The sequence below is a fragment of the Daphnia pulex genome, chromosome 7 (assembly GCF_021134715.1).
Source record: "Daphnia pulex isolate KAP4 chromosome 7, ASM2113471v1".
NCBI classification, from domain to species: Eukaryota; Metazoa; Arthropoda; class Branchiopoda; order Diplostraca; family Daphniidae; genus Daphnia; species Daphnia pulex.
Genome location: NC_060023.1, coordinates 3,755,083 through 3,782,738, shown reverse-complemented (window position 1 = coordinate 3,782,738; position 27,656 = coordinate 3,755,083). Strand labels below are relative to the sequence as shown.

The window sequence follows — 27,656 nt, the reverse complement described above, 5'->3', positions numbered from 1 at the left end:
AACGGCAAAAGTTCATTCAAAATGATTAAATACTCTGTTGAATGTTGATAAGTAAACAATTCATTTTGATACCTTGAGACTTAATCGAATTATTTTATTTGGCGACAATAAACACGGGGAATGTAACAACACAATATAAATCGTAAAGCACTGATGAAGGACAGTTGTGATGACGACTGTGCTTGCACAAATTGATTTGATTTATTTCATTTATCTACTAAGCTAGTGTGAATTTTTGAATTGGAAATCCTTATCTTAAATTTCTAATCATTCCAAGTTAACCCTATCTTTTCCATAACAAGTTAACAACAACGGCTTCCAGCTTCCTCTGACCAGCCACTAGGACTAGGGAAAGCTGCTTCGCCAGCCAATCTATATGCTTGTCCCGGCTGTCTATAAGAGTGTCGCAGTGTTTACTGGTTTCTAGTACCCAGCGCCATTTTTATGCGGTGAGCAACAGCAAAAATGGTCACTGACTCATCGCTGCTGTAGTCTGCAAACGAAAAGAAGAAGCCAAAGCCCTAGGAGATGAATTGTGTGTGTTGATATGATTTCTTCATTTTAATTGATGCGTTTGAAATTATTCAGTTTTACTCAGTACAATGTCTTAGATGTAGCTGTAGGGCTAAACAATTCACCAAGGAACTAGATTAAACTTTGTCCTTCATGCAGTTGTTGTCATAGTGATACTTGATGATTAATTACTCCTTCATCAAAACACAACTTAAGTGAAAAATGACAGCCTATTATGTCAATGGTAATTATAAGTGAATGTTTTTTTATGTGAGGCCTACTGCCATAATTCTCTTTAATTAAAACAGTTGCCGAATGGAGTCCTGAACAGGTTGCTGACTGGATGCGAGGTATGATACAGTCTTATTACCATGTACAAGGCCATTCTAGATCGCAGCATCTTAAATTTTTACAGGCTTGGATGATACACTTGTTCCGTACATACACTTCATGCTCAAACAGGAAATCAATGGCCATAGACTCCTCTCCACGACAGTTGAAGATTTGCCTGTATTTCATATAGACAAACTTGGCCACCAAGAAATCTTCATGGGAGCAGTTGATCTTTTGAGAGATTTTGTAAGATGGACTTTAATCAAATAGTAGTTGATAAACATTTTCTATATTCATGTATTTGCATTAGCACTACAACTTAGATCGAGAAAATCTTCAGTATTTGGCCATGCAATTGGGCTGCAAAGCTAGAAGCCTTTACAATGAGCTAAGAATTATTTATCAGTCATTTGATAATGGGAAAACTGAGCAAGTGACAACTGCAACTCTTGCTGCAGTAGCTGATATCATAGATCAAGTTAAAGATCTGTTATCCTGGCTTGATCGGTGAGCATTTATATCTTTACTTTTAGTTTGCTTTCACCATTTAAATTTTTTCTGACATTTAGGACACCTTTTGACGGCCATGAACCATATTTAGAAGTTAAGGGCAATTTGCTTAAAATATGCCTTGAACTTGCCACAAATGCACAAAGGGATTTGTTTGCTGAACACCCAGTTCAGGTAGAAAACATTCAATAAAATTTCCTCATTGATGTTTAATGGAGCACTATGTCTGATAACTAGGTTATTCGAGAAGGCTGCATCTCTTTAGTCGGAATTACCGATAGAATTATCTGCGAATTTCTGGATCCTTTGGTATTACAACCAGCCTCTCTAGATGTGGCCACTATAAAGAAGAAACCAGAAGAAGATGTCGTGGTTATTAGTTCTCATTCAATTTCTAATAGTTTCGATGGAATTGATCTGTGGTTACAGGTGATTTCTTGAAAAGAAAGATTTATTTGAACAATTTGTGTTCTAATGTTTACAATTTTTATTCTTGCAGGGCATGCTTATTCAGACATCGTATAAAGGCGTTCATGTTATTGGGGCTGTTAAATTTCAAAGTCCAGCCCATCAATGTGGGAAAATAGAAGTAGGTGATGAAGTGGTACAAGTCAACTACCAAACAGTTGTTGGTTGGCAGCAGAAAAAGCTAAAAGCTGCTATGTTGGAGAATCCGGCTAAAGTGATCCTGACCCTTAAAAAGCGGCCTCGTCATTCGAACAATTTTGGACAAATCTACGTGAAGCCTTACAGGCTGCCAAGTAAGAAACGAGAGTCCTACCACTTTCGATGGCATCTAGGTGGTGACGGTCAAACCAAACCGGAGCTTACTTCTTCTTCCAAGGCCATCGACTCGATGTCTATTAGTTCTGTTCCAGTTGTGCATATTGCCCCACCAGTGTAAGCATTATTATTCTTTTATCTAGTTCTGCTTAGTTGACTTAACTGAATCATGTATTTCGTGAACAGAATGGCTGAGGTGACGGCTGCTGAACTCCCCTCAGAAGTGGAGAGCGACGATACTGACGACGACAGTTTCTTGCCAGATAATCACGATCCCGTCGCGGCCGCCGCTGCAGCTGCAGCAGTTGCTGCTGCCACGGGTTCGGATGCAGTGGGAGGCGCAACCGCTTCACCCGCTAGTGTCCGTCTCATTTTGCCGAAGAATAGATTGAGTATTCAGCGAAGGGCGACAGTAACGGGCGCAAGTCCTACTTCATCCCGCCCTGCTCTCAATATCGAGCAGGTAAATTTAAAACATGACACATCTAGTCTTTTTATCTTATCATAAGTCACCTTTATCATTAAACCTTCTACATTTTTTAATGCTTCCTTTACAACAGCAGGAATAAGGACGGTAAAGATGTAGATTTTTTGTGAAAGTTTTGATTTTTGTAGTTTTTGAAAATTGCTTGCTGAATTTTTTTATTTTTTTTTCCCCCAGTTTTGGAAAGAGTTGAAAGAAGGTCAGCAAAGTAAATCACCAGAGCTGCTCGACCTTCTTCGTCAACAGCAACAGCAGCCCGAGCAACGACCACACAGCAGTGTCGGCCACTACGACGGCCAAATTCGTCGACCACACATGAAAGAATCAAATATCAGTCGACAGTCAGAAACTTCTGCGTCCGATAAATCAGAGCTGCTGTTATTGCGAGAAAAGGAGAAGGTCAATGTTATTTCTTCAATGTTGATAGCCGACAAAATCAGTGAGGAACCGAGTGACCTATGTGTAGGGATCGACCAGTTTCAAAAAGACAACAAACAATGTGATGAAAATGAAGTAGAAATTCGGTCGCCGTCGAGAAAAGTATCCCAGGATCGACCGAGATTGGATAAGAGTCAAAGTACACCGACTTACGAATCAGTGTCAGGTGATATGACTTCTTTCGAAGAAAAGCTGCGCGATATCCGTCTTCGCAAACAAATCCGAGAAGAAGAAGCGCCTAATCCCATTTCAGAAAGTTTAAATCATAGCTCTTCTCCCCCTCCCATTTCCAGTAAGTTCAAGTGGTTTCATTAGGAAATGCCGTGAAGTGTCGTATCCTAATGATTTTCTTTTTTTTTCTTACTGAAGTTGCCCCACCTCTGTCACCAAAACCGGCATTGCCTCCACGAAACAAAGTTCGACCCCAAGCAGATGAGGATGCTGAACTAGCCTCAGTTAATTCGTTAACTTCCGCTTCCTTCACGACATCTCCAGATTCCACGTCGAATGCACTCATCAGCCCCACCTATTCGCCCATCCCGGCGGTGGATAATATGTCGACTCAAGAAATGAGCGCAGGTAAATAAGATTTTTATTCTCCGTTTGTGTGGATGCATTTGCTTGATGTTTTGTAGCTTTTGAACCTTATCGTCAAATGTGGCTTATTGTTTCTGTTGTTGTCGTCGAATGTTGTCCGTTGCAACTGATAGGTTTGAGTTCTGTCTTGTCAAATCCAACATCGCATGAACTGTCGCATTTGGGTTTACGTCCGCACGAAATCCGCGACCTGATCCGTCGCGGACTTTGGCCTCGTCATCCCACCGATGAAGATCGAGGTACATTTTCGCTACACAAATATCTAATACTTTGTCCCCATTGACTTATTAGTATGTTGAAACTAACTCTTTTATGATTTTTTTCCTGTCGTGTTGTTGTTTATTCACTTGTTCGTGTTGCGTGCGGATGCGACACGTTGTATTCTATGTGTTACTTGGAAAAGTAGCGCTGCCTGCTTTGACTCGAGTAACCCGTCTGGACTCCAATTTCGATCCCGTTCCGGGTAGCACCGTCCCACGGATCGCCCCTTCCCTCTTGGTAACATACGCACATCATGACGAGGAAGTTCACGTGGCTCTTCCTCCAGTAAAAACCAATAACAGCCAGCATTACGGTGTCATTAATCCAGCTGGTCGAACCCAATATCAACATATCAGTCAGCGCCCAGCACATTACCAACAACAGCAGCAACAGCATCAACAATCTGATAACGAGAGATCGTCATCTGATGGATTACGACGTCGTGGTGTTCCGTGCCGAGGTATAAATCATAAATTTGCAGAATTTGCATTTCTTTCGTTCGATTATAAATGTATTATTTACAAAACGACAGAACTTGGAGAAGGGGATTGCCAAGGTTGGCTCTTTCGGCGTCGCCAGACGCGAGGATTCTTTGCCGGACCACGATGGACGCGACGCTTTTTTGTTCTAAAGCGTCATACTTTGTATGGTTATCGTGATCCTGAGGTAAATGAGAAACTTGACGATGAATTTTCCATAATTTATTTAATTAAACCAAAATATTTTGTTTTGGTACTTGATAGGATCAAAAGGCAGAAAGCTTAATATGTTTGCCTGGATTTAGTTCATCCGTGGCCGCTGAAGTAAAATCGAAAAAGTTTGCATTTAGAATTTTCAATCCTGGTAACTATCAGCGTCAAAACAGTTGCAATTTTGTGAACTTCACTGATTTACTATCACATGTTAGGCACAATGTTTTACTTCGCTTGCGAGAGTAAAGAAGAATTAAACAAATGGCTCAACACGGTAAAGCAATCGGCCACGGCACCTTATGGGAATTCTAGTGAGGGTTCTAGTATTCACAAGGACCCATCGTTTATCACTAAAGGTTTGCCATTTTATAACATTACATCCCTGAAACTTGTGCTTACATGACATTTATGATTCAGGAGCTTATTACAGTGAAACAGAAGATGAATCACTCGACGAGGCAGAAAACCATAAAATTGGTTTGGCCTCCACTCTAGGTCGTAGAAAAGGGAAGATCCCGCCTGCATTGCCCCAGCCGAATTCGCACAAAAATGTTCCGTTTGGAGGGACAGCGACTTTAGGTCGAATTAAAAAGAGTCCTGAAAATCCCTACGTCTATACAGAGGAGAAGAGTCCTCAGTCTCCTTCGAAGGCCAATAACCGGAGTCCGATGGCAGCCAGTTTAGATCGAAAGTACTTGCGTTTCTTGCGCGTTGCCCCCGAGAAACAGCCAGTACCAACACCCCAATTTCGCAGCTACCGTAAACCTTGCCCTTCGCCGTCACCAACTGCCACTTCTGCGCCGACCGCATTACCTCCTTCCCCTTACTGGATGGACGGATCCAAACCTCCACCACGGCCTCCTAATGAGTCGAAACCGGCTTCGCCATTCAAACCGCAACCGTCGCCAACAGTGATGAAAGACAATGTGGAATCAAACGGATCTTCATTTGATTTCTCATCACCGATCCAACCAAAGCATGCCCAAGCTAGTCGCCATTCGGCCGAACGTGCTGCCCCGCGGACGAACCATTCTGATGCCATCAACGCCTTCCGAAAAAGCATCAGCACGTCAAAGTTGCCCAATACGCCTCATTTGCAGCAGACTAACCTGAATACCACAGCAGAAATATCGTTGACGGAAATGAAAGAACGTCCTGGCTCTGCAACGGTCTTTCCACGCCGTCCCAGCCGACGACACAGTATTGAAATTATCGATACGAAATCTCCCAAATCTCCCGTTAAGCCTCAGTTGGCTCCGAAACCCAGCAGCGCCCGAATCATGGGTCGAAACGCTGGATTAGATTCTTCTACTGACGTTACGCCTACCGACGGAGTCCAACGTCGAGCCATGTATGGTTCATTGAATCGTTCCAGCTGTGGTGACACAGACATCTATGGCAGTTTGGAATCCGGTTACGCCAAAATCAAGCCGCGTAATTCTAGCAGTGCCAGCGACTATTACCGAAGTGGCAGCACTGGAAGTTCTGCCACTCTAAGTCCCCACAAGTTGGAATCTGTGGGTCGCCGTTCCAGTGTGAGCTCTTCGAGGCGGTCAAGCACCGATTGTGGTTCCACCGTCAAGTCTGGAGGAGTCAGCAGCAGCCTTTCTAAACTGCCCTCACCTGGTGCTTCCCTCTCACCCGCTTCACCTAGCCGAGGAGTGTTTGATTTCAACAATGTGGATCCTTTTGGGTATGAACTGAACTTGTCTGAAACTAGCTCTTATGTCAGGAGGCATCGCTCTAGGACTCTTGAACTTTTGAATCTACCTCAAGTTCCTTTCTGGTTATAGTTGTGCATCACTATGTGATGTGTGGACCAACTTCGTCTGCAATTTTGCGCACTATATGGCCCGTAAATTGTTCGTTAGGGCTTTTTCTTTTTTCGGAAGTGGGACTATTGTACAGACACTATTCAGTAAAGGCAGTCAATAAAGTACATTGTGCTGACTTTGCCCCCCTTTGCTCTGACTAACGAGCCCCGTCGTTATAGTTGGCTCACTAAGCGGGGATTTCTTTTGAAGCCCCCCTTCTCATTAGGCTGAATAGAGTGTGGGGTGGAGATTCCAGAATACAGTGTGACGACACTCCTGATACACCATTGTTAGTGCGTGTAGTGAAGAAAAGTAAACTATATTTTCACTAATGAGCATCTAGTCCGTTTTGATTCCATTATATTTAATGGAAAATCTCTTTGGAAGCAACATATAGATAGGGAAATAACCTTTTGCATCAAATGTATATGGATACTAAGTTTGGTTTTTATGTTTCTCCAAATAGGAAAAGTTATCGTCAAGGTCCGCCAGATCAATTATGGATCAATTCTTTACGCAATGGAATGACCACTAGTCCAGGAAAGCATGGCTGTAGTCCCGATCGTCCAAAGGTAATCAAACGCATTTAATTGTTTCCCTGTGTATCATTTTCACGAGAGATTTTTACTCATTATTCTGAATTTCACCCAAACCAGAACTCGAGCGCCAGGCTCAAAAGTACATCCTGTTATCAGCCAATGAATTTCCCGCTCAGTCCCAAAGACGACGCCAAAATGAGAGCTGCTTTTGAAATGAATTTGGACGTCACGTCTCCTGCGACGCCAGATCCTGACATTCAGAAAAGCACCGGAGCTGCCGCTGATGCGAAGCAGTTCTTTAAAATGTTGGTTTCGCCTAAATTCGGACGCAAAACGACGTCGTCCTCGCCAACCATTCCAGCCAAAAACAAAGTTATTGAAGCGTCTTCACCCCCGTTTACGACTGCCACGACACCGTCACCCCGTCTGCAGAAGACACTTTTGGGGTCACCGCGGCTCCATCGGGCTATTTTCGGCAACTCTAGAGATAAACGTAAGAAGCTGTTGGAAAGTGGCGAGCCCCACTTGCGTCCGTTTGTTGCGGAAGAGTCGGCCACGAATTTCGATGAGCGTACGGAAGCAGACGAATCTCAATCGAGTTTTAATTCGTCCGTCTCGAGCGAGTTTTCTCCTCGTTACTCACCGGCGTCGACCATCCATCATCGTTCACTCCATCGACCGCCCCCGTTGATCAGCCCGTTACAAAGTCCGTCGGTTTCCAGCAACAGCGGAGTGCTCGTCATGTCGCCTTTTGAAGATAGCAGCGGCAGTTGCCCGGGAACGCCGAAAACTCCGCTGCTCAAGCCGGCCATGGGCGTGTCGATGATCGGCAAGCAACGACGAACTCCTTTGGGTCCCGATTCGCCGTTCGGTCCGCCGTTGAGTCCAGCCTTTTCAACTGGGGGTGGAGGTTCTTTGCGCCACCATTCCTCGACGACTCAATTTCCGTACACGCTAACCCCCAAAGAATCGTCTCCCGCTCCAGCACCGCCATTGATTCCGTCTAGTGGAGAACTCGAGTACCCGCCCGTTTTTGAGCCGGGCACCTACAGTCTGTCTGAGAAGAATGTGGAAATGCATCTGACGTCGACTCGATCTTCTTTGACTTCCTCTTCAATGCCGCCCGTCCCAGCACCTCGCACTAAATTTCTATCGTCGACCACTAGCCGCCTGTCACATTCGCCGTCGATGGAATCCACTTCGAGTTCCAGGGAATCCACTTCCAACGTTTGCCAGCAACACCGCGTTCACGTGCGTCTGGAAACGGGTCGCTCCATCGACGAGTCATCCAATGCTTGAATTTAGATTGAATTGCGTGTTCTTCTTTTTTTTCTTTTTTACTTGTTGTCTTTATTTGAAGTGTACGTGGTGTTTTCGTCGGATCTGTGATGTAATGACGTTCTTTTGTTTCGAACCCGCTGCCAGTTTGCAGTTTTCGTCTTCCAAATTCACCGACCGTTTGCAATTTCATTTCGGTTTCTACACAATTTTTCTTGAGCCAAAAATATAACCGCTTTTTTCTCGTTTCAGCGCTGTTCTTGTGTGCTGCTGCCCTCACATCTAGATTGGCATTGGATGTAGTTGGTTGACTTGCCGACGTTGCGTATAATTTCATTTGGTAAACCACGAAAGAGCACCGCCAAAGAACGTCCGTGGAATATCTGCATCTCATTGTGAGGCCGCTTCCCTGTTTAGGTATTCCGTCTCGGTCGTCAAACAAGTCACTGAGAGAGAGAGGGAGAGAGGGCATCTATCCTCAAACATCAAAAGAAAGAAAGAAAGAAAAAATCACTACCCAATAATCAAGTTTGCTGTTCGGACTTGACTGAATCTGCGCTCTCTGACCAAAAGTTTGGGAGATAGCAAACAGCAGGAGATGTTGAATCACCATATATCCAGATCGCGATTCATGTCTAGTAGTTCATGCGCTGAGAAGAAGAAGATGAAGTCTGGGTATTTTTTTTTTCTTTTTCCCCCCTCTCTTTTCAATTAAAAATGCAATTGCGGGAACTTCCAAGTTTCGCAACTCAAGTTGTTTATCACGCTTGGCCGTCGGTGAAAGACCCCAAGGTTATTTTCCAGTTGTGTTTGTCTTGTCAAAAGCTGTACATATCCCGACGAAACTTGTCTCTCGTAGAGTAGAACACTACGAGAATGGGGAAAGAAAAGCTCAATTTCATGTCAGGTTTGTTTTGGGGGGTTGTTTTATCTTTCTTTTCAGAAATTAAATAATTGTTTACCGTGAACAACCCAACATGTACCGTGAGTTGGATTTTTTCAAGTCCACTGTGTATGATGAGTAAGTATTTTCTTTTTTCTTAGAGTTTTAGACTGCACCCCTTGACTCTGCTGCGCTGGTTTGTGCAACGTGAGATGCGTGAAATGAAATGATTGTTATCTATACAAACTGTGATGGGAGATAAAAGGGTGGAGAGAATAATAACGAGGCACGAACTGAAACAGAGAAAATGAGATCGAAAGAAAAGGGGGGAAAAACAAAAACAACCGAAATTTTTTTGACAAAAGGTGATGAATATAATAATAATAATATAATAATACAAGGTGTCAGTGTGACATTACATAGCGACGTAACAGTTGTGAGCATGGCCGGGCTGTTGGATGAAAAAGACCATCAACGGTCAGGAACTCTTTTTTAAGAAAAAGACTTAAATCCATTTTCTATCGAAATCCGTGACGCGCGTGAGAACTTGCGTCGCGGTCCGTCGCCTTTTTCCAAGTGTCTCTCAGACCCGTTTTTTTTCTTCTTCCTCTTCCTCGAGTGGCTGTTGTGTTGTGATTCCCCGAGTTTATTATACAACAGCAATTTCGAAAAAGAAGAGGGAAAAAGAAAAATGAGCGTGAAAATAGTTTGCGCGCGCGGACACCTGCTGGCTGTGACAAAAGCTCTTGGCCGCTCACGTTTGTACGCCTCGTTCGTGTATTGCATAAACGGTCGTTTAGAGGAGAATAGGAAAGAAGAAGAAAAAGGAAAAAAAACTCGATGGGTTTCTTCCTGCTTATCACGTCGTCTTGTGTATGCCACAGGGACGCCAGCCAAAGGTGTGGGCCGGCACAGGATATCAGCAATTCAACAGTCGAATTGCTGTGGCAATACAGTCACGCCGCGTCGTCGACGTTTTCTTTCTCTACCTTTTCCGTTCACGTAATAACAATCGAGACAACAACCAAAAAATAACAGACGGGTAGAAATCCATCGACCACAGCTGTTTTGTGTATCTACATTTCTAGACGTCGAAGGCGTCAGAAGACTTTGTTCACCCTCATCTGCACATAAAGAGCGATGAATATTCAAATGCCAGTCCCGAGAGATGGTCCATATAGTCGAGAAACCCACGTGGGGCTTTTCCCAGCAGCAGCGGCAGGAGCAGCCACTTTTTTTTATTTTTGGTCTTTTTTCTCGGCGTTCGGCGTGAGCCACGATTTGACCCACCCCGTTATAACAAGGCGGTCGTTGTTTTTGATTCACGGCCCGAAAGGAGGTGGTGATGGCCGCATCGCATCAATGCATCGCTTGTAACAATCATCAAAACGAGCTTCATTTTTTTTCTTCTTTCTTTCTTTCTTTCATCCCCACCGTTGAAGTGTACAGCTAAGAGGGAGGTTACATCGGGAGTGCAACAGCTGCCAAATTGACCGTAAATCAATCAACTCTTTGGCGTTCAGCTCTTTTTCTTTTCTTTTCTTTTCTTGTGGGTAGAGAGAAAGAAAAAACTTTGACGCGCTCGGCTGCCGTTATTTGATGTGTTGCTTGTGGATGTTCGGTTGCTGCCGCGTGTCTGCTACTTCCCCTTTGATGATGGTGATCATTATTCTTTTAAGGAGAGAGAGAGAGAAGAGGGGAGAAAAAAAAATGCCAGTTGTGCTGTAATATTTAAATGAGTTTCCATGCGATGATGAATATTCCCCGGCTTGAAAATAAGTCCCGTATAGCGTCAGCAGAGAGCCCCGCGAGCGGTGGTTGGTTCGCAGAAATGGCAGAAGAAAAAGCCGCCCAACTTTTGATGGCCTGAAAGTGGAGCGTTATTTGCATAAAGGTGGTTATATAGTATACACCTTGTCTACTCAAAGAAATAGAAAATGGAGGGCTCGTCGGTTAGAGCTGTGCACGTTCGCTCAGCCAATCTGCAAGTGCTTATAGCACCCATAGGAGAGCGAGCGGCCCGAAAGGAAATCACCACGGGCGCACGCAAATGTGTGTAGACGCTAAAGTTGAAAGGAAATGTATAACCAGACGGCGGCGGGGGGCAACCCGAAAAGTTCCTATTCATTTTGACACGATTTTTTTATTTTATTTTAAATTTTTATTATTTTTTGAAAAGCAGCTGGAAAAATCAAGAAAAAAAAAAGGTGTGGGCGTGGGCATGGAGTGCGCGTACACCGCACTGCCGTTTCCTGTTTTCCGTCTGCCGCGTCAACTGTCGGTGATTAGCTCACTTGGCAAAGTGGAAAATGAGGGGCCCCAGAACCCGCCGCAAACGTTGACGTCGTTGGCGTTCTTCCCCCTGAAACGACCTGTAAAGGGCCGCGCCGAAAACGACTCGCTGGAACATTGATGGCCACATTAGTCTCCAACTCTCATGCATTTAGATATATTATATTTTATATATATCCGTACATGCGCAACTGCATTCTTCTTCTTTTTATTTTATTTATTTATTTTAAGGCTAAAAACCGTGAAAGGATAATTCATTTCCAACTGAAAAGTAATAGACCATCATAAAAAAGAAAAAAAGAGTTTCGAAATGTTTGGATGATCCTGAAGTAACAAAAATTCCGACAGTACGAAAGAATAAAAAAAGGTAACCGTTATAGTATATACATATATATATACCTTTTGGAGAGCAGATGCATAAGTCGAACTCATAGCTGTCAATGAGGCTATATTTTCTTCACTTGCTGAGCTCAGGGTATAGTATAGTATCTAACGGGTCACGATTCACGAAAGGAATCTTTATTAGACCGCGATGCTGCCATAGAGCCGAGACTGGCTAATACGCAACACGGAAACGAATCGTGGAGCCATCAAAAGAAAAGAAGAGAAAAGAACCAGCTTTTGTTTTGTTTTGTTTTTCAAAAAGAATCATCCGACACGGTAGTCGCTGAACGAAAAGTATTCCCGACGTCTGAAAAGAGGCTTACAGCCGGTAGAATTCCATCCGAAAATACAATCAAATTAAACGGATAATCACGGTAGTAAAAATAGAAGCCAAAAGAAGGGACTAGATGGTGTGTGTGTGTAATAACTTGGAAAGAAAAAAAAGGATCTATCCTTTGCAATATTCCTGCTGCTAGCGTGATTCTTTCATCGGCGCATCCATATAGTGCGGATATTCATTTCGATGCCTATAATACGATTGGAGCTTATATTATTTAAAAAAGAAAAAACCCGCCATATCTCTCTACGTCGTATAATTCATTGGAGGTGAAATTATTGAATGGATCAACAACAGTGTAAACTATAGCCGCGCGCGCGGTGCTGAGTCGGCTGTATTATATTCGACGTCAATTGAGCGCCGCCGCCGCCGCCGCCGATCCGCCGTGCCTGGCGTTTCTCCGGGGCCATGAATACATAACGAAGCCCCTCGTAACGGACGGACGGAGCCGCGGCGCGTCTCTATCGTAAAACATGTTACCCGTATCGTTCTCGTCGTGTTACTCGGGGTGTGTGTAAGTTATACTACTATATATATAATATGTGCAGCTATAGCTAGCTATGCGCTTTAACCGGTTTTGGGAGATATTATATAATATATCTGGTTATAGATGTGTATCGCCTATAAGTTTGAACGCGCGCTCTTTTCTCTTCAACTATAGAGGAACCCAAAAGAAAGAAAGAAAAAGAAAGAAATACATCTATATAGATGCCCGCTTCTGATAGCTGTAATAAAATAGGAAAACACAAGCTGGCTCGTTAATGATCCAGCAGCGCTCGCGTTACCACATATTGTTAACAGAGAGCCTACACACAGCGCTCGCGCGTTCGACTCGTGTCTCGAACCAACACCCTTCATAAAAACAGATAGTCAGCGCAGCAGCCGCCTATACGTAGAAGAAGAAGAAGAGTTGCTGGAATCGCATGACACAATAGACAACACACACACACACAGATTTTTGATTAGATCCCAACACACACACAGATGCGCTTCTATACCTTTTAACATAAATATAATGAGGGGAAAGTTCCGGGAGCCAATTTAGAAAAAAAAAGAATTCTGTTTTGCATTTATTTCCCCTTCATTATTTCATTTGTAAACGAGATGTTTTGATTAAGTATATAGTGGGCTAAGGCCAGACGTCTAATGTATTCTTACAAAACGGAAAACTTTTTTCCTTTCAGCTCGTGTGGTGTAGTTTGTTTTTTTTTAGTCCCCACGTCGAACTTTTGTGTGTTGAATATATATCGCACACACCGGATTATTATACGATGGATATATACCTAGAATCTGTATAATTGCTCTTTTCCTGCGGGGCCGACACGTCTACGGTGCAGCTGGCCAGTGTTTACTTATTAGACATAAAAGAGCTACTGGGAGAGCAGCAGCTATGCTTTTCAATAAGACGATAATAGCCGGCCCTCTATACTTAACGAATCAGCTGGCCTCTCGTTTAGCCTCACAACTTTTGGGCGAATATTTTCCCCAAAAAAAGAAAAAGGGAAAAAAGGGGAAAATAGGAAAGCGTCTAAAAAAAGGGAAAGTCTGAATAGTATATAAAGCGCAGAAAAAGGTATATAGCAGCCGAGTGGATGTCCGGTCTTCTAAGTTGACTCGTCTGGTATAATTGAGAAAGCGACTGCGGACATGTCTAAATTGTACGATGAAGCGAAACGAAAAGCCTAGAGAGAGGAAATGAGTAACAAGGGCCCCAGCCCACGTATATACGTGTGTCCTTTATCCTTCCGGTTCTCTGGCTTGTCTGAACTGTCGTTCTCAGCTGCCGTTTGAACCCCCGGCCGTGGCGCTCTGCTTGCCCACTTTCTAGGAAATTCTGCTGCAGCCGGACATGAATGCGGAGGAATCGGCCAAATAGAACTTGAGCTAGCTAGTCGAGATTACCCCTTAGAGGCACAAACAGACTATAAGTGTACACATATACTGTAGACTCTCTTATTCAAAAAAGTTCCTTTTTTTCTTCTTTCCTTTTCTTTCTCATCCATTATATATATATCCAGCTATAGCGCCGCTGTGTGTGTTGTTTAACTTGGGCAGGCCGCCGCCACCGCAGCCGAGAGAAGCGCTCTGCAGCTGATTACGAGCTGCGTGTTGTCTGCTGTGTTTGTTTGTGTATAGCAGAGAGAGCGAGTCGACCCTTCATTAGCTCCGGCTTGTTTGTCCCGATTCAATATTTGACTACCTCCCGCTTTTGCCCGTCCTAAAGCTATTACTATAGATCCCGTTTCGTGCGCCCGGCCGTCGCTATTTATCAGACGAAAATAGACGGCAAGCGCCAAATTCTTGTAAATAATATAAATCAGGGGAAAAAGAAAAGAAGTCGAGAGATAATAAGAAATCAGGCCAATAGAGCGATCGTTATAGACTCACAATGTTCGCGTGTGCGGAAAGCGTATAGACACACTCAAGAATGGGCAGCATTCCGAGCTGGATCTGTGTGCTGGGCTTTCATCGCGCTCTGCTTATTATATGGCGATATACAATGTAAACAATATTGATGCCAAATGTCAGAATCGGAATGAATGACTTGTGTGTACATATACATGTCTGTGTATACCTGCTGCGCGATGGGGTCTGGAGAGAAAATGCCCCGCAGTTGATCAAGTTTGGAAATGAGTCTGTCCGTCTCTTATATTCCCACTCCTCCCCTCATCTTATGAAAAACCATTTTTTTCTTTTTCTTTTTTCTTTTTCTTTTTCCTTTGGCTAAATTGACTGACTTGACTGACTGCTGTTCCACTATGCACACAGACACACACCAACTTCCAATTCATTCGAGTGTAATGGACCTTCCTCCCATCTGAACCGCCCCAAACTACATTGTGAACGTCAAACAACAACCCAAAAATAAATAGTTCAGAGAAACTCTTGGATATTATTATATCTACATACCTAGCAGCCAAAACCAACAAACAAATAAAGAAACAAATAAATAGAAAAAATAGAAGAAAAAAACAGGAATTCGTTTTTGAGAGAGAGGGAATGGGGGGGGGGGGATGGCTGGAACTTTTCCACAGCGGAATGCAATTGATATTGAGGCCGGGCGCATTTCGATTCTTTAATGGAAAAATGCCGAGTTGAAACTATCGTTTTTTATGCTGTTGTTCGGCATTTTGCGTGATCATTGTGCGGAAAGAGACGTGTAATAATCCAGCCACGGAAATCACATTGGTTAATTGCTCATCCGGATGGATATTATTATAGCTACAATATAGAGAGAATCGATGACTTTGTTATAATAAGAGAGCGTCAATCTCTTGCACGTCATGTTCTTTTCCGTTTCTGATTTTTCACGCAATAAATAGAAGAGAGCCGCCGCCGCCGCTGCTGCTGTTACTGCTGTCTGATGTATCGTGATCGTGCAGCGCAGCAGTCAACCACTCTCGGTGCTGGTGTGGGAATCCGGCTCGTTATACGTGTGTGCACGCGGCACGTCTCTCTCTCTCTTAGCTGCACACACAGCCCAGCAACATCTCTCGCCGTTATAGACGATAGATCTGCGCGGCGTGCAGACATGAAAGGGATATACTGGAACACAGAACAACAACAACAACAACAACCGAAATTTTCAGGGGGGAAAAATGATGGCGTGCCTGGTTGATTATTCAATTAAGTCGGCCGACTGATTGACGATGGGAACTTTGTTATTTCCCCCCTAAGGTGAAACCAAATCTAAAGCAAAAAAAATAAAATTTAACGAAGAAGAAGAAACGGTGAGGTTCTGTTTTTTTTTTGTTTGTAATTTTTTTTTATGTTCTGAAAAAGAGTCCGGGATCTTTTGTTTGGTCCGGGAAATAATTCGGCTAAATGCCTATAGCCGCGCTCCGTTTGCTACCTACTTGGGCGCGTCTATATAGGCCCCCACGTCTTCTCTCTCTCTCTACAAACGCCTGCTGATGTGTGTGTGTGTTGTATACACAAGAAAGAAGAGAGAAGAAAAAACAACAAAAGAGGACGAGGCCTCCTTCAAGTGGCGAACCCCAGGAGTTGGTGGTAGAGAAGAATATGTGCCACTATAAATACTTGGCAGTACTGCAGGAAAGTCACTGGGAAGAAAAAGAAGAAGGGGATCCTTTTGTTTTCCATATCCGCCCTTTTTTTTTACCCACCCAAAAATACAAAACCCCCGAAAGAAAAAGAAACGAAACAAAAGGAGAAGGCAGAAGATGAAAGGAAACTTGAAATAATAATAACAGAAATAGTCCACTTTTTTTTCTGTGGCTTTTGTTTGTTAATATCTTTGTGTGGAAATGAGTCTCTGCTGCTGCATGCACCAGGTATTATCTATCTGTTGGTAAGGGTCGTGGTGGTGCCCGTCAGATGAAGGCCAGCCGAGGAGGAGGAGGCCGGCCGTCTAGCGGCCGTTGACACTTGACACTCTCCGCAAGGTGATTCTTACGATTCTCTTGCTGCCCAGCAGCATCCGTTTGGGGTTTAAAAACATCCAACATTCCGTTTGTGAATGATCAGCGACGACGGCTGGGAATTTACACATTAATGCGGAAATTACGCCGGGCTTCCTTATTTATTCTCTCTTTGTTTTCTGACTTTTCTTTCTATCCGTCGTTTTATTTGCCTTTCTGGACGAGAAGAAGAAAATAAAACAAAAACGGGAGAATAAAGAGAGAGAGAAAAAAAAAGTCGATGATTCATCGCACGATATGTCGGGACGGACGTGACCAATCAATATTGATGGGTGGTTCATCGGTTCGTCATGTTCTATTACCGTGCAGATTTATGGTGGCCCGGAATTATATTTTTTCTTATTTAGTTTTGACGTACAAGTTGCGGCTGAGAGACTGTGCTCGGTCATGAGGCGCAGCCAGCCAGCAGCCGGCCCGCTTGAAATGATGGGCGGATCCGCCCTCAGTATTTTTCGCGTGACTCCCCTGTCTGGAATGATTATTGTTTTTTCACATTTTTTATTATTATTTTCTTCTACCTCTTTTGGGCGCTGCTGTCGATCCATTTTCGCCCTAGATATCCATATTCGGCCGCCGCGGTATTCAATATATATATTCGATGCCGAGATATCGTCGCCCAGCACAAACTCACGAATCATTTCTGCTTCTAATTGGGCTCGCACGTCTCCTAGAATTTTTTAAAGTTTGGTTTTGGTTTTTCCTGGCGGTGGCAACCGACTTTTCCAGGTCAATCGTTTCTATATGCCTTCCCCCAAAAAAGTTGGATGAAAAAGTCTAAGGACGAGATCACGAGATGTCTCTTTTTGATTTCCAGCAGGCCTATGTGTCTCTTTCCATATGTCCATGCGAGTCAACTCATCTGCCGTGTAAGGTCAAAAAACAAAAATAAATATTTTTTTTCTTTATTTCATTTTTTTGTTGTTTTTTTGTTTTTGTTGTTTTCCTGGATATATTTTCGTCATTCTCCAGGGTTGCTCTTTCAGTGGCGTGCTCAAACTTTGAATTATTCAAGAGGTTTGGTGGTGGTGGCCGCTGGTGATGGTGGTGGTGGTGGCGGCGGTCCCTTTTCCGGCATTGAAATTTTTTTTCTTTTTCTTTTTTCTTTTTTTAAAAAAATTTTCCCTTTTTTTGGTATTCCTCCACCAGAGTCACATACCAAAAAAAGCTGAGTGGAAGAAGAAGAAGAAGAAGAAGGAGAAGACGGATAGGAAGGAGGGGAGAGAAAAAAAAGAGAAATGGATTCAATGCTCGTAAAATGTTTCTCTTCTTCTTCTTCTTCTTCTAAAAAAAAATAGAAATAAATAAAAATGGACGACGTGAGAGGCCTCATGCTGAGGTCAGTGCACACACGCTGCGTTTCCAATATCGTGATCGTGCGCCTTTTTTCTCTCCCATAGCCTTACCCCCCTCTATCGACTGTTTTCTGACCTGGTTCGTTTTTTCTTCTTCTTCTTCCTCTTGTTATTGACCAGAGAGAGGAGAGAGACTATCTTGGAATATTATTTTTTTCTTTTTCTTCTTCTTTTTTTAAAGAAAAACGAATATAATATAAAGAATGAGAGGGAATCTAAACAGCCGAACCCGCGCCGCGCTCATTTGTCACACTGTTTTTATTGACTTTGTGTGTAAAGTGGATGCGCGCATGCTGCTGCTGGCCCTGTTTTCTCGACTCTTTTTTTTCTTCTTCTTTTTCCTTTTTTTTGGCGTAATGGAATTTCTCCTTTTCTTCTTCTTCACGGCGACTGGCGAAGAGAAAAAAAATTCCGCATAGTATTATTATAGCGCAGTATCTTGTGCACACAGCGTTAGATATATACGCGGGTCCAGTGACCCTTCATCAGCCAACGCTTGTGTTGTTGTGTTAGGGCTCTCTAGACGAGCGCATTAGCAACGTGTAAAATAATGAACAATTTTTTTATCCCAAATGGTTGGGAATCTATTTGGGGAGAAATAAGAAAAGGGCGCGCACAGCAGTCCGATAAGGACGTTGATTTCACTCTCACGTCACGTGAGAGAGGGTTGTTGGTAACCCAGCGTGCTTGGCTTGGTGTGTCTGTTATAAAAAAGAAGAAGAAATAAGGAGAAGAGAGGGTTAATTCATTTCACAGCGTGTGGCCCTGGCTGTTGGCTGCTTTGTTTCTTTTTTCAAACTTTTTATGACGTTAGACCAAAGGGCTGAGTTGGACACCACCAGGAAGAAAAAAAAAATAAAATGTTTGACGAAAAAATAGATAAAAGTCATGACTTGTGTTAAACTGTGAAGAGTGTTGAACCCGCGTGCACATGGAGATTCCTGGTTGGTCTTTGGCTGGTCCGTCTTTTGTTTCGTATATGTAGCCGGAATAATAAAGATTGCGCACCTGTCGGGAAAATCAGTAGGTGTACCGTTGGCTGACCCTGTTTCGCCAACGCCGTGTGTAATGACCACCGAAATGGCCAAGGCAAGAAAAAGAAAAAAGAAAAAAAAATAGAAACTCGGAAGAATAATATAAAAAGATGAGTCCTAATATATCCTGTAGCATTTGCATTGAGCGGCACAGAAACGGCCAAAAAATATATTCCGCGTTCGACTTTTGCCAGACGATTGGCGTTTTTTTTTCTTGTATATTATTATGATTATTATTCGGCTATTGAGGCTCGCCAAAGTGATCGTCATTTGGTTGCGCTGATGGATCAAAATGGCACACAAACTCGTCTGCGTTTACGACGCTGTTACCGGCGGTGTGGTCGATTGATTTATCGCCAGCTTAACCTCTCAGCTGAATCCCTAATAAATTGAATGAATAGATATGCAGAAGAGTCTGAAGGAGGCGGTTTACGAGCGTCGTTTGCCGTCTGTCTGTGTATAGGAAACACTCGGAGAAAAAGAAAGAAAAGAAAAGAAGAAAAACGAAAATAAATATAAAAATGCAAAATAAACAAAAAAAGTGGGTCGTCACAGAGATATGCGCACCTCGTCGGATATTCGTCAAGTTGTCGCAAAGGAAATTTAAGGCTCCTGCTGACGCTGGACCCGGGTTACAATATACCTGCCTATTTATTTAACTACGACCAAATGATTTTAAGTCGAGGCTTTTTTTCTTATACGCACCAGAGCGTGACGTTTTCCAGTAACCCAATACCCAGGCGGGAGACAACGGCAGACAGGCCACCGTTTTGACGAATGGAAACCTGGTGCTGGTGGTACAACACGACGGTTGGAAAGTTCACGAACTTTAGTTAAATTTTTTACTGCGTATGTAGAGCTCGTTTAATGTCTTTTTTAACGTTCTTTTCAAACTGAAAATCTGGAGAAAAATGTCGGTTTTTAGTCGTTTTCAAACAAGCCCCGAAAAGTCTACAATATTAGTTGGAGGACAACAACATGAACCCACCTAGATGTATAATTTTTCTTTAGAAATATACTCTGACGGTCGGCAAAGGCGAACATGACCATCTACTTTAAGGACCCACCATGTTTGTCGATGATCGATTGATTGCATGGGGCTATAGGAACCGACGGCCGAGACTACCACCAAACGATGATGACGCCGAAGAATTTTTTTTTCCCCAGTGCTCGACCTTTTTGGAATGCCCAAATCATCGATACAATCAGATAAATATACCTAGTAGTATAGTAAATTATATAAAATGGGTAGATATTAGACGCTGCACATCTCCTATAGAGCGTATAACGTGTATTGATGGATTTTGTTTGATCCCGATGTACATATTCCTTTCGAATAGACAGCGCGCGGTATAGAGGAGAGAGCCCTGGACGGGTGGCGATTTGTCCACGTCCAAAGAGACCGTCCGCCCGCCCGCCCGCCTCTCTCTCTCTTTCTGCTCTGCGCTGCCAAACTCGTTTGTGACCTATTCCGACCACTTGTTCGATTCGATTTCGTCATTAGTCTTCTTTTTTTTTTCCTTTTTCTTTCTTTGTTCGTCGTATAGGTTTTCCGTTTTCTCTTTCTGAAGAGACTCGTCGCTGCTCCTTCGCGTCTCCGTTTTCCAAATTCAAGAAAAGAAAAAAAAGAAAATATTTGTGACAGCCGTCTCGGGTCAAAAAAGAAAAAGTTTCAGGTTACTGTTTCTTGACTCAACAACTGTGTGTTGTTCCTTTTTTTTCTTCTATATTCTCCGGACCCCGAGCGCGCATTTGCTTGTCAGCCCAGCAACCCGTGGAACCGTCGGTCCCATTTATCCGTGTCCACTGTGTAACAATCACTTAGTATCTGTCCAAAACCATCAGACCCTGTATACATACTGTTGGGCTGGGATTTCATTACATCGCACAGGCAGCAGCAGCAGCAGTTCAGGTATAATATTAACGTTGGGGTTGGCCACGTCTCTCCCCTGTTTGTTGACCCGGTGGTTGTGTGTGCATATCCAAACGAAATAAATAAATAAATAAATAAAAATCTGTCGATATTCCAGGGAATAAAATACAAAAAGAAACGAAAAAAAAAAAGTTGATCTCACGAATAAGACAGACGACTATTTGGGAAAACAAGAAGATGCACAGTTGACCAATCATGGCCTTTTTTTGGGGGAGCTGTGATGACAGCATATCCCTGATCGTGAATAAATTATTCCAATTTGTGAGAGCAAGTTCAAGCCCCCGACTTGGGATTTGAATTTCCACAAGGGGAATGACATCTTTTCTCCATTTACTCATCATGCGGCGGCTTCGGCTGATGCCAGACGGTCACAACAAAATCCATTGGACGCGACGTCGAACGTCATTCAGAAATTCAATACATGTTTCCCGGCTCAATGTTTATTGGATTTTATACCCAGGCTCCTAATAATTTATGGTCATGGAACTCGTTTTTTTTGTTTTTTGTTGGGGCTCGACAAGAAAGGAACTCTCAGTAAATGTCAACTGAGGAAAAAAATGTGAAATTAAAACGGTCCGGTTTTGGGGCTCATTAAACAACAAATTAAACAATGGCATTTGGGGGAAAAAAATTATTTCTCCTTTTTTAAATGACCAATAGATTGCTGAACATTATTTATAGCCGTGCCAATAAAAGGTTTCTCACGCATTCCGTTCAAATCAAGATTTTGAGAACTGAATAAAAATTCGGTGAAGAATATATAACCATGAAAATGTCGTTTTTCTTTTCTCCTTCCGCGTTTTTTTTTATTATTCGGCCATCATCAAGAAATATATATAAAAATTGAGAGCACAGCACAGCTGGGCCCTATAATGTGGTGATACGGGCCGGTCGTTAGACAGCAGCAGCGAGCAGCAGCCAATGACTTTGATGATGATTTATAACCTGATTATATTACCCGCCGCCATGGGTTCGCCATTTCTTTCTGCGCTATTTGGGCCATAGGGGTTGGTGGAAGAGGAGATTCTGCACATGCCAAATAAGTAACATGTCATTTCCCCCCCTACATAGTAAAACAATTTTAAAAAAGTTATTTTCCCCCCTCAATAGCCTTCCCTTTTTCTTTTTATTATTATTAGCATTGTGAAAAAAAAGAGAGAAAAGTCGTTTTGAAAAAGAGGAGACAGCATGTGTGTCTACTCGGCACTTTGGCAGTCGCGGAGAGGCCGTGACATATTGGCACGATCCGCTTTTTCTTCTTCTTTTTCTCTTTTTTACGACGGTCATGTGAGTCCTTTTCTTGTCTCCTCCAGGTGAAACGACACTGCCTTTTTCCCCTCTTTACGACGGAACAGTAATAGAGAGAGAGGATATGATTCTGTAGGGAAATTCAGGCCCGACGAAACACTGCTGTGCAGCAGCAAAAATGCGCAGACGTTGTCGATGGCCTCTGCCGATAAATGCTGCGCGCTCCTTTATATTTTTCTCTCTCTCTTCCTCGTATGGTAGCTTATCGGCTTTTTGCAGCAGCAGAGGCGAACCCGTGTATATATACGAGGAAAGCATCAAACACACACACGCACACACACAAAAAAAAATAATGTTTCGGCGGCTTAGATTCTTTTTTCTTCTTCGCCCCTTTTGCTTTATTGCTGCCGAGATGACTATCTAGAAGACGACATATCCTCTCTCCCTCCGACTTTCTTGTGTTCCATTTTTTTCTTTCTTTCTGTTGGGTGCGTGTCAAGATGTTTATTCCAGCTTTCAAAATGGCCATTTTATGCAGTTGAAACTATGGAGGCGCAGCTAGCAGTCGAGCTGAAAAGGGAAAGAGAAGAAGAAAAAACTGAGCGGCTGCGGTTCATCTCCCGCACAAGTCATTCGCACTCTTACGACTTGATGTCGGAAACTGGCTGATGGCGTCTAGAGATTATTATTCAAGCAGCGACGAATTGGGATGGAGACTATAGATGGAGGTGTCAGCTGAAACTGAGAGCCCCGGCCGTTGTCGGCTGGTTGAGGGTTACGGATATATTCCACCTATTATCTCTCTCTCTCTCTCTCTCTCCCACGACTGTGTAGAAGTATATAGATGCCCCAGCGCAATAACATATCGGCCCTCAACTGCAGACTGGCAATCCCGTATTATATTAGACATAACAATCTAGCACGTACGACTTAACACAGAGAACGAATTGCGCTGGGCTGACGCGCGCACCATTTCACTCCGGGCCGCCAGATGCTACTCATCCGTCCGCTCGAGAGACACATTCAAATGCCGCCGTTTCTTTCTTTCTTTTTTTTTCCGGCTTGAAGAAAATGTATTCAATCCGCATGTGAGAAAGCCCCGCATCTTCGTGCCTACGTCTAATAAAATAGACAAGAAAGTCAGTTATTTCCACATGCGACATGAAGGTTAACATCTTTTTTCGGTTTAACCCGGCGACGCTTTTTTTAAAAACGGATGAGGTAGACGACGACTCTGGTTGGTTGATGGCCAAAATGGAAGCCGACAGGCTCGACGATATACATACCTAACGTCTATGTGCATTTCAGATAATTAGATGCACAGCACGGCAGAAAAAGTGTAGAGCATATATTTCTTTGACCCACGCGACAGAGTCGTCTGCCCAGGGTTTTTTCCGTCCCCAGAGTGTTGTTGCGCGACCATCTCTTGATTCCTTAATGAAAACTTTTTTCTTCTTTTATATATATATTTCGCAGCCTGGACATATTTATTTTTGTGTCCGGCGCACTTGGAAAAGGATATGACCCTCCGGAGAGTAGATATGGTCATTCATCCGCCAATGCCAACAGACACAACGACAGCAGCGACCCTTTTTCATTTGGAGTTTTATTGGGGGCCTCTTGTGAGCACTTATCATATGCATATCGGCACAAGATATGTACATCTATAACTGCTGGGCCGGACACTGTGTCTCCACCGCTCTCACATTTGATATAAGAAAAACGGCCTCCCTGGGAATAGCTACATCAAACGGGGGAAGAAAAAAGGGAACCGCTAATTCAATATAGAAAAGGATTTTTATATTTTTTGGGTTTCAATTAAAAATTTCCAAGCCGAGTGACTCGTCGTCCTCTTCATGTCTTTCTTCGTCTGACAACGGGGGGAGACATCAGCTGCTGCTGCTGTGTAACTTGCACGGCCGACATGTTATTTCAAGTCTGCAGCACACACGTGTCTTATTTGGCCCGTCTTCTTCTTTTTGACACGCCTTATCTCGTGTGTTTCTTGAGGCCCTGTCACAATACAAACGAGTGCCAATGACAAACGAGACGTTCGTCTCTGACCCAACATCAACTGTCTCAATGGGTTTTCTCTCGGCCAGCGACTTGAAACTCTCATCGATACACTTAATCTCTCGCATTGTTACTTTATTATATAGTATGCCGTACGTCTATAACATCGTGAAGCATGTGTCGAGTCTTATCATATATCGTCCAGTACAGCCGATGGAATCAAAAAGGAAAAATAAAACCGGTTCCCCGGAGAAGGGCCGTATCCCATTGGATGTGAGTGACTGTCGATCACTCTATGATTGTTATTTCGTCTATCAAAATATCTTGTATTTCTGTTTTTTTTTAGCCCCACTCAAGATAGACGCCACTCTACAGCGATTGGATGATGGACGATGGGCTTTTTTTAACATTGAAAAATTGTATGTACGAACGCAGTGCGCATTCAATTGCTTTCAATTTGGAGATTTAATGACGACATGGGGGAAGATGTTTATGATTATTTGCCCAAATGTCTTTTAAATGTGGTTTTTTTAAGAGAGGCCAGAGAGACCGGGTGGCATGTACGACCTCGGGCTCCTTGTAACAGACTCGCCAATTAAGACAGCTCGTAAAGCTGAACAGTGCTGTGTGTGGGACGGAAAAAGAAACTGCTGGAGCTTCTGCCGGAAGTCGAGAATGTGTAATATCCCCCCCGGAAAAAAAGAAAAAGAAGAAGACACGTGCTGGCAACATTTTGGGAAACGTGCTGGTTGAGTTGCAATCTTAACGTGCCATGTGTAGTCGTAGTATAACAGCGTTCTTATTCCCAATCATTTTCAAATAGCCCCCCTCTCAGAAAATGGTGTGGGGCCGCCTATTATAGGCCGCTGGATGCATTCTGTGTATAGAGGCATTCCTGGTTTATTTATAGAAAATGAATGGCTTGAACTGAACTTCCTCCAACATGAATCTCCTGGTCGACACGCTGGTCACAAGGACAAAAAAAGTCCAGCCTGGAAAATAAAACATGTATATATGAATAAAGCACACACACACAATTCAAACAACAATGGGGTGCAATAGAATGGGAATTTGCTTTTGGGAGTTCCATTTCGGTATATACACGCACATATGGAATCATCCGGCTCTATAGGCCTATATATATATAGTATAGACTAGTGTTAAACTCTCGTCGTCTCTATTCTTCTCCTATCTATTGAAATGGGGTCTTCTTCTTTGACCATATAGTAAACCTATACCTTTATTCTTCTCCGAGTTGTTTTTATTGGACCCCCCTAAACCTCCCCCCAAACACACACACACACAGCCCCCCATCTCTTCTTCTTCTTTTGAGACTTCATTGGGAAAAGAAGAAGAAGAAGAAAACATTTTGTGTTGGGTGAGAAAAGAAGCTGTGGGTTGCGAGCAAAGGGCCCATATAGGCCTAACACATTCTTCACCCGTGTAGAGGCTCTCACCGATTCTCTGCTGCTGGGCTGTTGGCCCACCTTTCACGGCAGGGGATCTCAACTGAAATGCCCTAGGAAGAGAAAAAAGGGCCAGCCAGCCTTTTTTCGATGGTGTTTCTGTGTGAGTTTAGAGTAGAAAAGGGAAGAAAAAAGGTGCCTGGCACGAGGGGGTTTCTTGCGGGAAAACACAAAGATTATATGGATATATAGCCGGGTTTTTCGGTCGTTCTACATGGGCGTTTTGGGACTAGCTTGTCTCTATATCCCTTTATGTACGCTCAAGTGTAAAGTTTTCGGGGGTCCAACAGGAAACGGAGAGGCCGTCCCAATATTTATGTACATACATCGGTGGGAGGGATATAATAATGAATAGAATCGACTATATGAGCCCCTTTTGATCATTCAGAGTCAGCAGTGGCTAGCTGAGGAAGAAGAAAAACATGTGGGCCTCGTTTCCAACCGGCAAACCCGAAATGTCCTGAACTTTTTTTGTTATCAAGACCCGTTGTGTAGTGTGCGCGAGGAGGATCGAATCGATCTCTGGCAATTTGTTGTCAAACATGTCGGCCACAATTGCTCTGCTGGGGCTCCTTCAAAGGGACTCGACTCGACGGTCTGGTTTTCAAATGCCCATTAAAGTTGCGGTGTATATAAGAGCCACCGCGTGACACGTCGTCACGAAAATGAATTCATATGCCAAATCTGCTGACACGTATGGATGTGATGCATCTCGTTTGATCGTTGGGCGGGTGCTGATGCTGGACCTGCCCATGCGGAAGGAGATAACAATCTCAATTCTCTCGAACTGGAACGTGAGCAACTGAGCATCGTCGGTTGGAACAATATCACTAAAAACCGGAATATTCCCGACGAGCCACAGTTGGTGGCGAATGCTTTCAAGTTGAACCTTTCCAAATGCTTGAGAATGCCTTTTTCGAAACAGTGCAGAACAAATCGATCAACTCGCGGCTCTCCTCCGTTTTCCTCTTATATCCAACGCGAGCTACAAGTCTGTGCTGGAACAAACGGATAGGCAGTTGCAACGCATCAAGGAATCACCGTGGAATTGATGTTCATTGTTCCAAGTTAATGGCTCCCATTTCGGGTTCATTCCCTTGGATTATTCAATGCAACCGGATTCGAGATTTTTTTTTTGTTTTATTTTTTTACAGAAGGTGAGAGAGATTTATTGAGAACGAAGATGAAAAGCGCTGGGCGCAAAAAAATAAAATAAAATACAACACAGCGGGATGTACTGTATCCATTTCTTGTTTCCCATCAACTTTCTCTCTTTTATCTCTCTCCCCGTTTTCATTGTTGACTGCGAGGTGAGAATCAAATTACAGAATGAAAAGCCCAGTCAAGGATAGAGTCCGATATCTATAGAAAGTCGTTGTTGGAGTTGATTCAATCTTTTCGACAGCAGCAGCGCTCAGTTCGGCATTCAACTATAGAGTCATTTGTGCCAATCCGGTTGCGTAACTATTGCAGTAATTTGGAGGTGATAGGTTGATAGATTGGCCACTTATCAAATTCAACATTTATTTTACTGAACGAGAGGCGGATTCAGTCTTGTAATATTTCCATTTGGAAAGTTTTTTGATTCTTTTGTCTCTAACGAGTAGAAATAGAAGCAATGCATTTTGAGCGAGGCCAACCATTTTTTTCCCCACTTACCCTACATGGTTGTAACTAATTTGCGTGGAATGAAACACCAGGGAAAGTTGCTGGTGATCGAGTACAGCAAAAAAATAAAAGGACCCCGTAGTAATTTAGGACGAATATTTGGCACTCGTCCTTATACCACCTTATAAACCGTTTTTGTGAAGTCTTTTAGAGATGAAAATAAAATTTAACAGAGACCCAGGAGAATGTGTCTAGCAAGCTACCTGATATACGGTCCCATTTATTAATGACTTGAGCTGAATCACCGATTTTATTTCGAATTTTTCTCTTGACTGCTGGTGAAGTTTTATAGCTTTAATGGAGCGTCAATATACAGTGTAGCATCAGGATGGAAGGTTATTTTATCGGTGCCAGTAGCCTAA

General features: G+C 43.2%; 1 protein-coding gene across 2 annotated transcripts; it reads left to right on the top strand.

Moving 5' to 3' along the window:
- Positions 1–379: 379 nt before the first annotated feature.
- Positions 380–8,490, top strand: LOC124198601. 2 transcript variants are annotated; one of them, XM_046594520.1, is made up of 18 exons: positions 380–757; positions 822–863; positions 929–1,092; positions 1,157–1,353; positions 1,416–1,530; positions 1,594–1,785; positions 1,856–2,256; positions 2,326–2,602; positions 2,801–3,353; positions 3,431–3,640; positions 3,772–3,897; positions 4,065–4,379; positions 4,452–4,585; positions 4,663–4,762; positions 4,827–4,967; positions 5,029–6,304; positions 6,892–6,997; positions 7,082–8,490. In XM_046594520.1, the coding sequence occupies exons 1-18, from the start codon at positions 736–738 to the stop codon at positions 8,261–8,263; spliced, it is 5,553 nt and encodes a 1,850-aa protein (XP_046450476.1). In that variant the 5' UTR covers positions 380–735; the 3' UTR covers positions 8,264–8,490. The 2 variants fall into 2 exon arrangements, with proteins under 2 accessions (XP_046450476.1, XP_046450478.1); XM_046594522.1 differs by lacking the exon at positions 3,772–3,897.
- Positions 8,491–27,656: the final 19,166 nt, after the last annotated feature.

Coding starts and splice junctions, on each gene's coding strand:
- LOC124198601 (XM_046594520.1), top strand. CDS start 736: ATGACAGCCTATTATGTCAATG. Junction 864..928: donor GGTTGCTGACTGGATGCGAG/GTATGATACAGT, acceptor AAATTTTTACAG/GCTTGGATGATACACTTGTT. Junction 1,531..1,593: donor TTGCTGAACACCCAGTTCAG/GTAGAAAACATT, acceptor TCTGATAACTAG/GTTATTCGAGAAGGCTGCAT.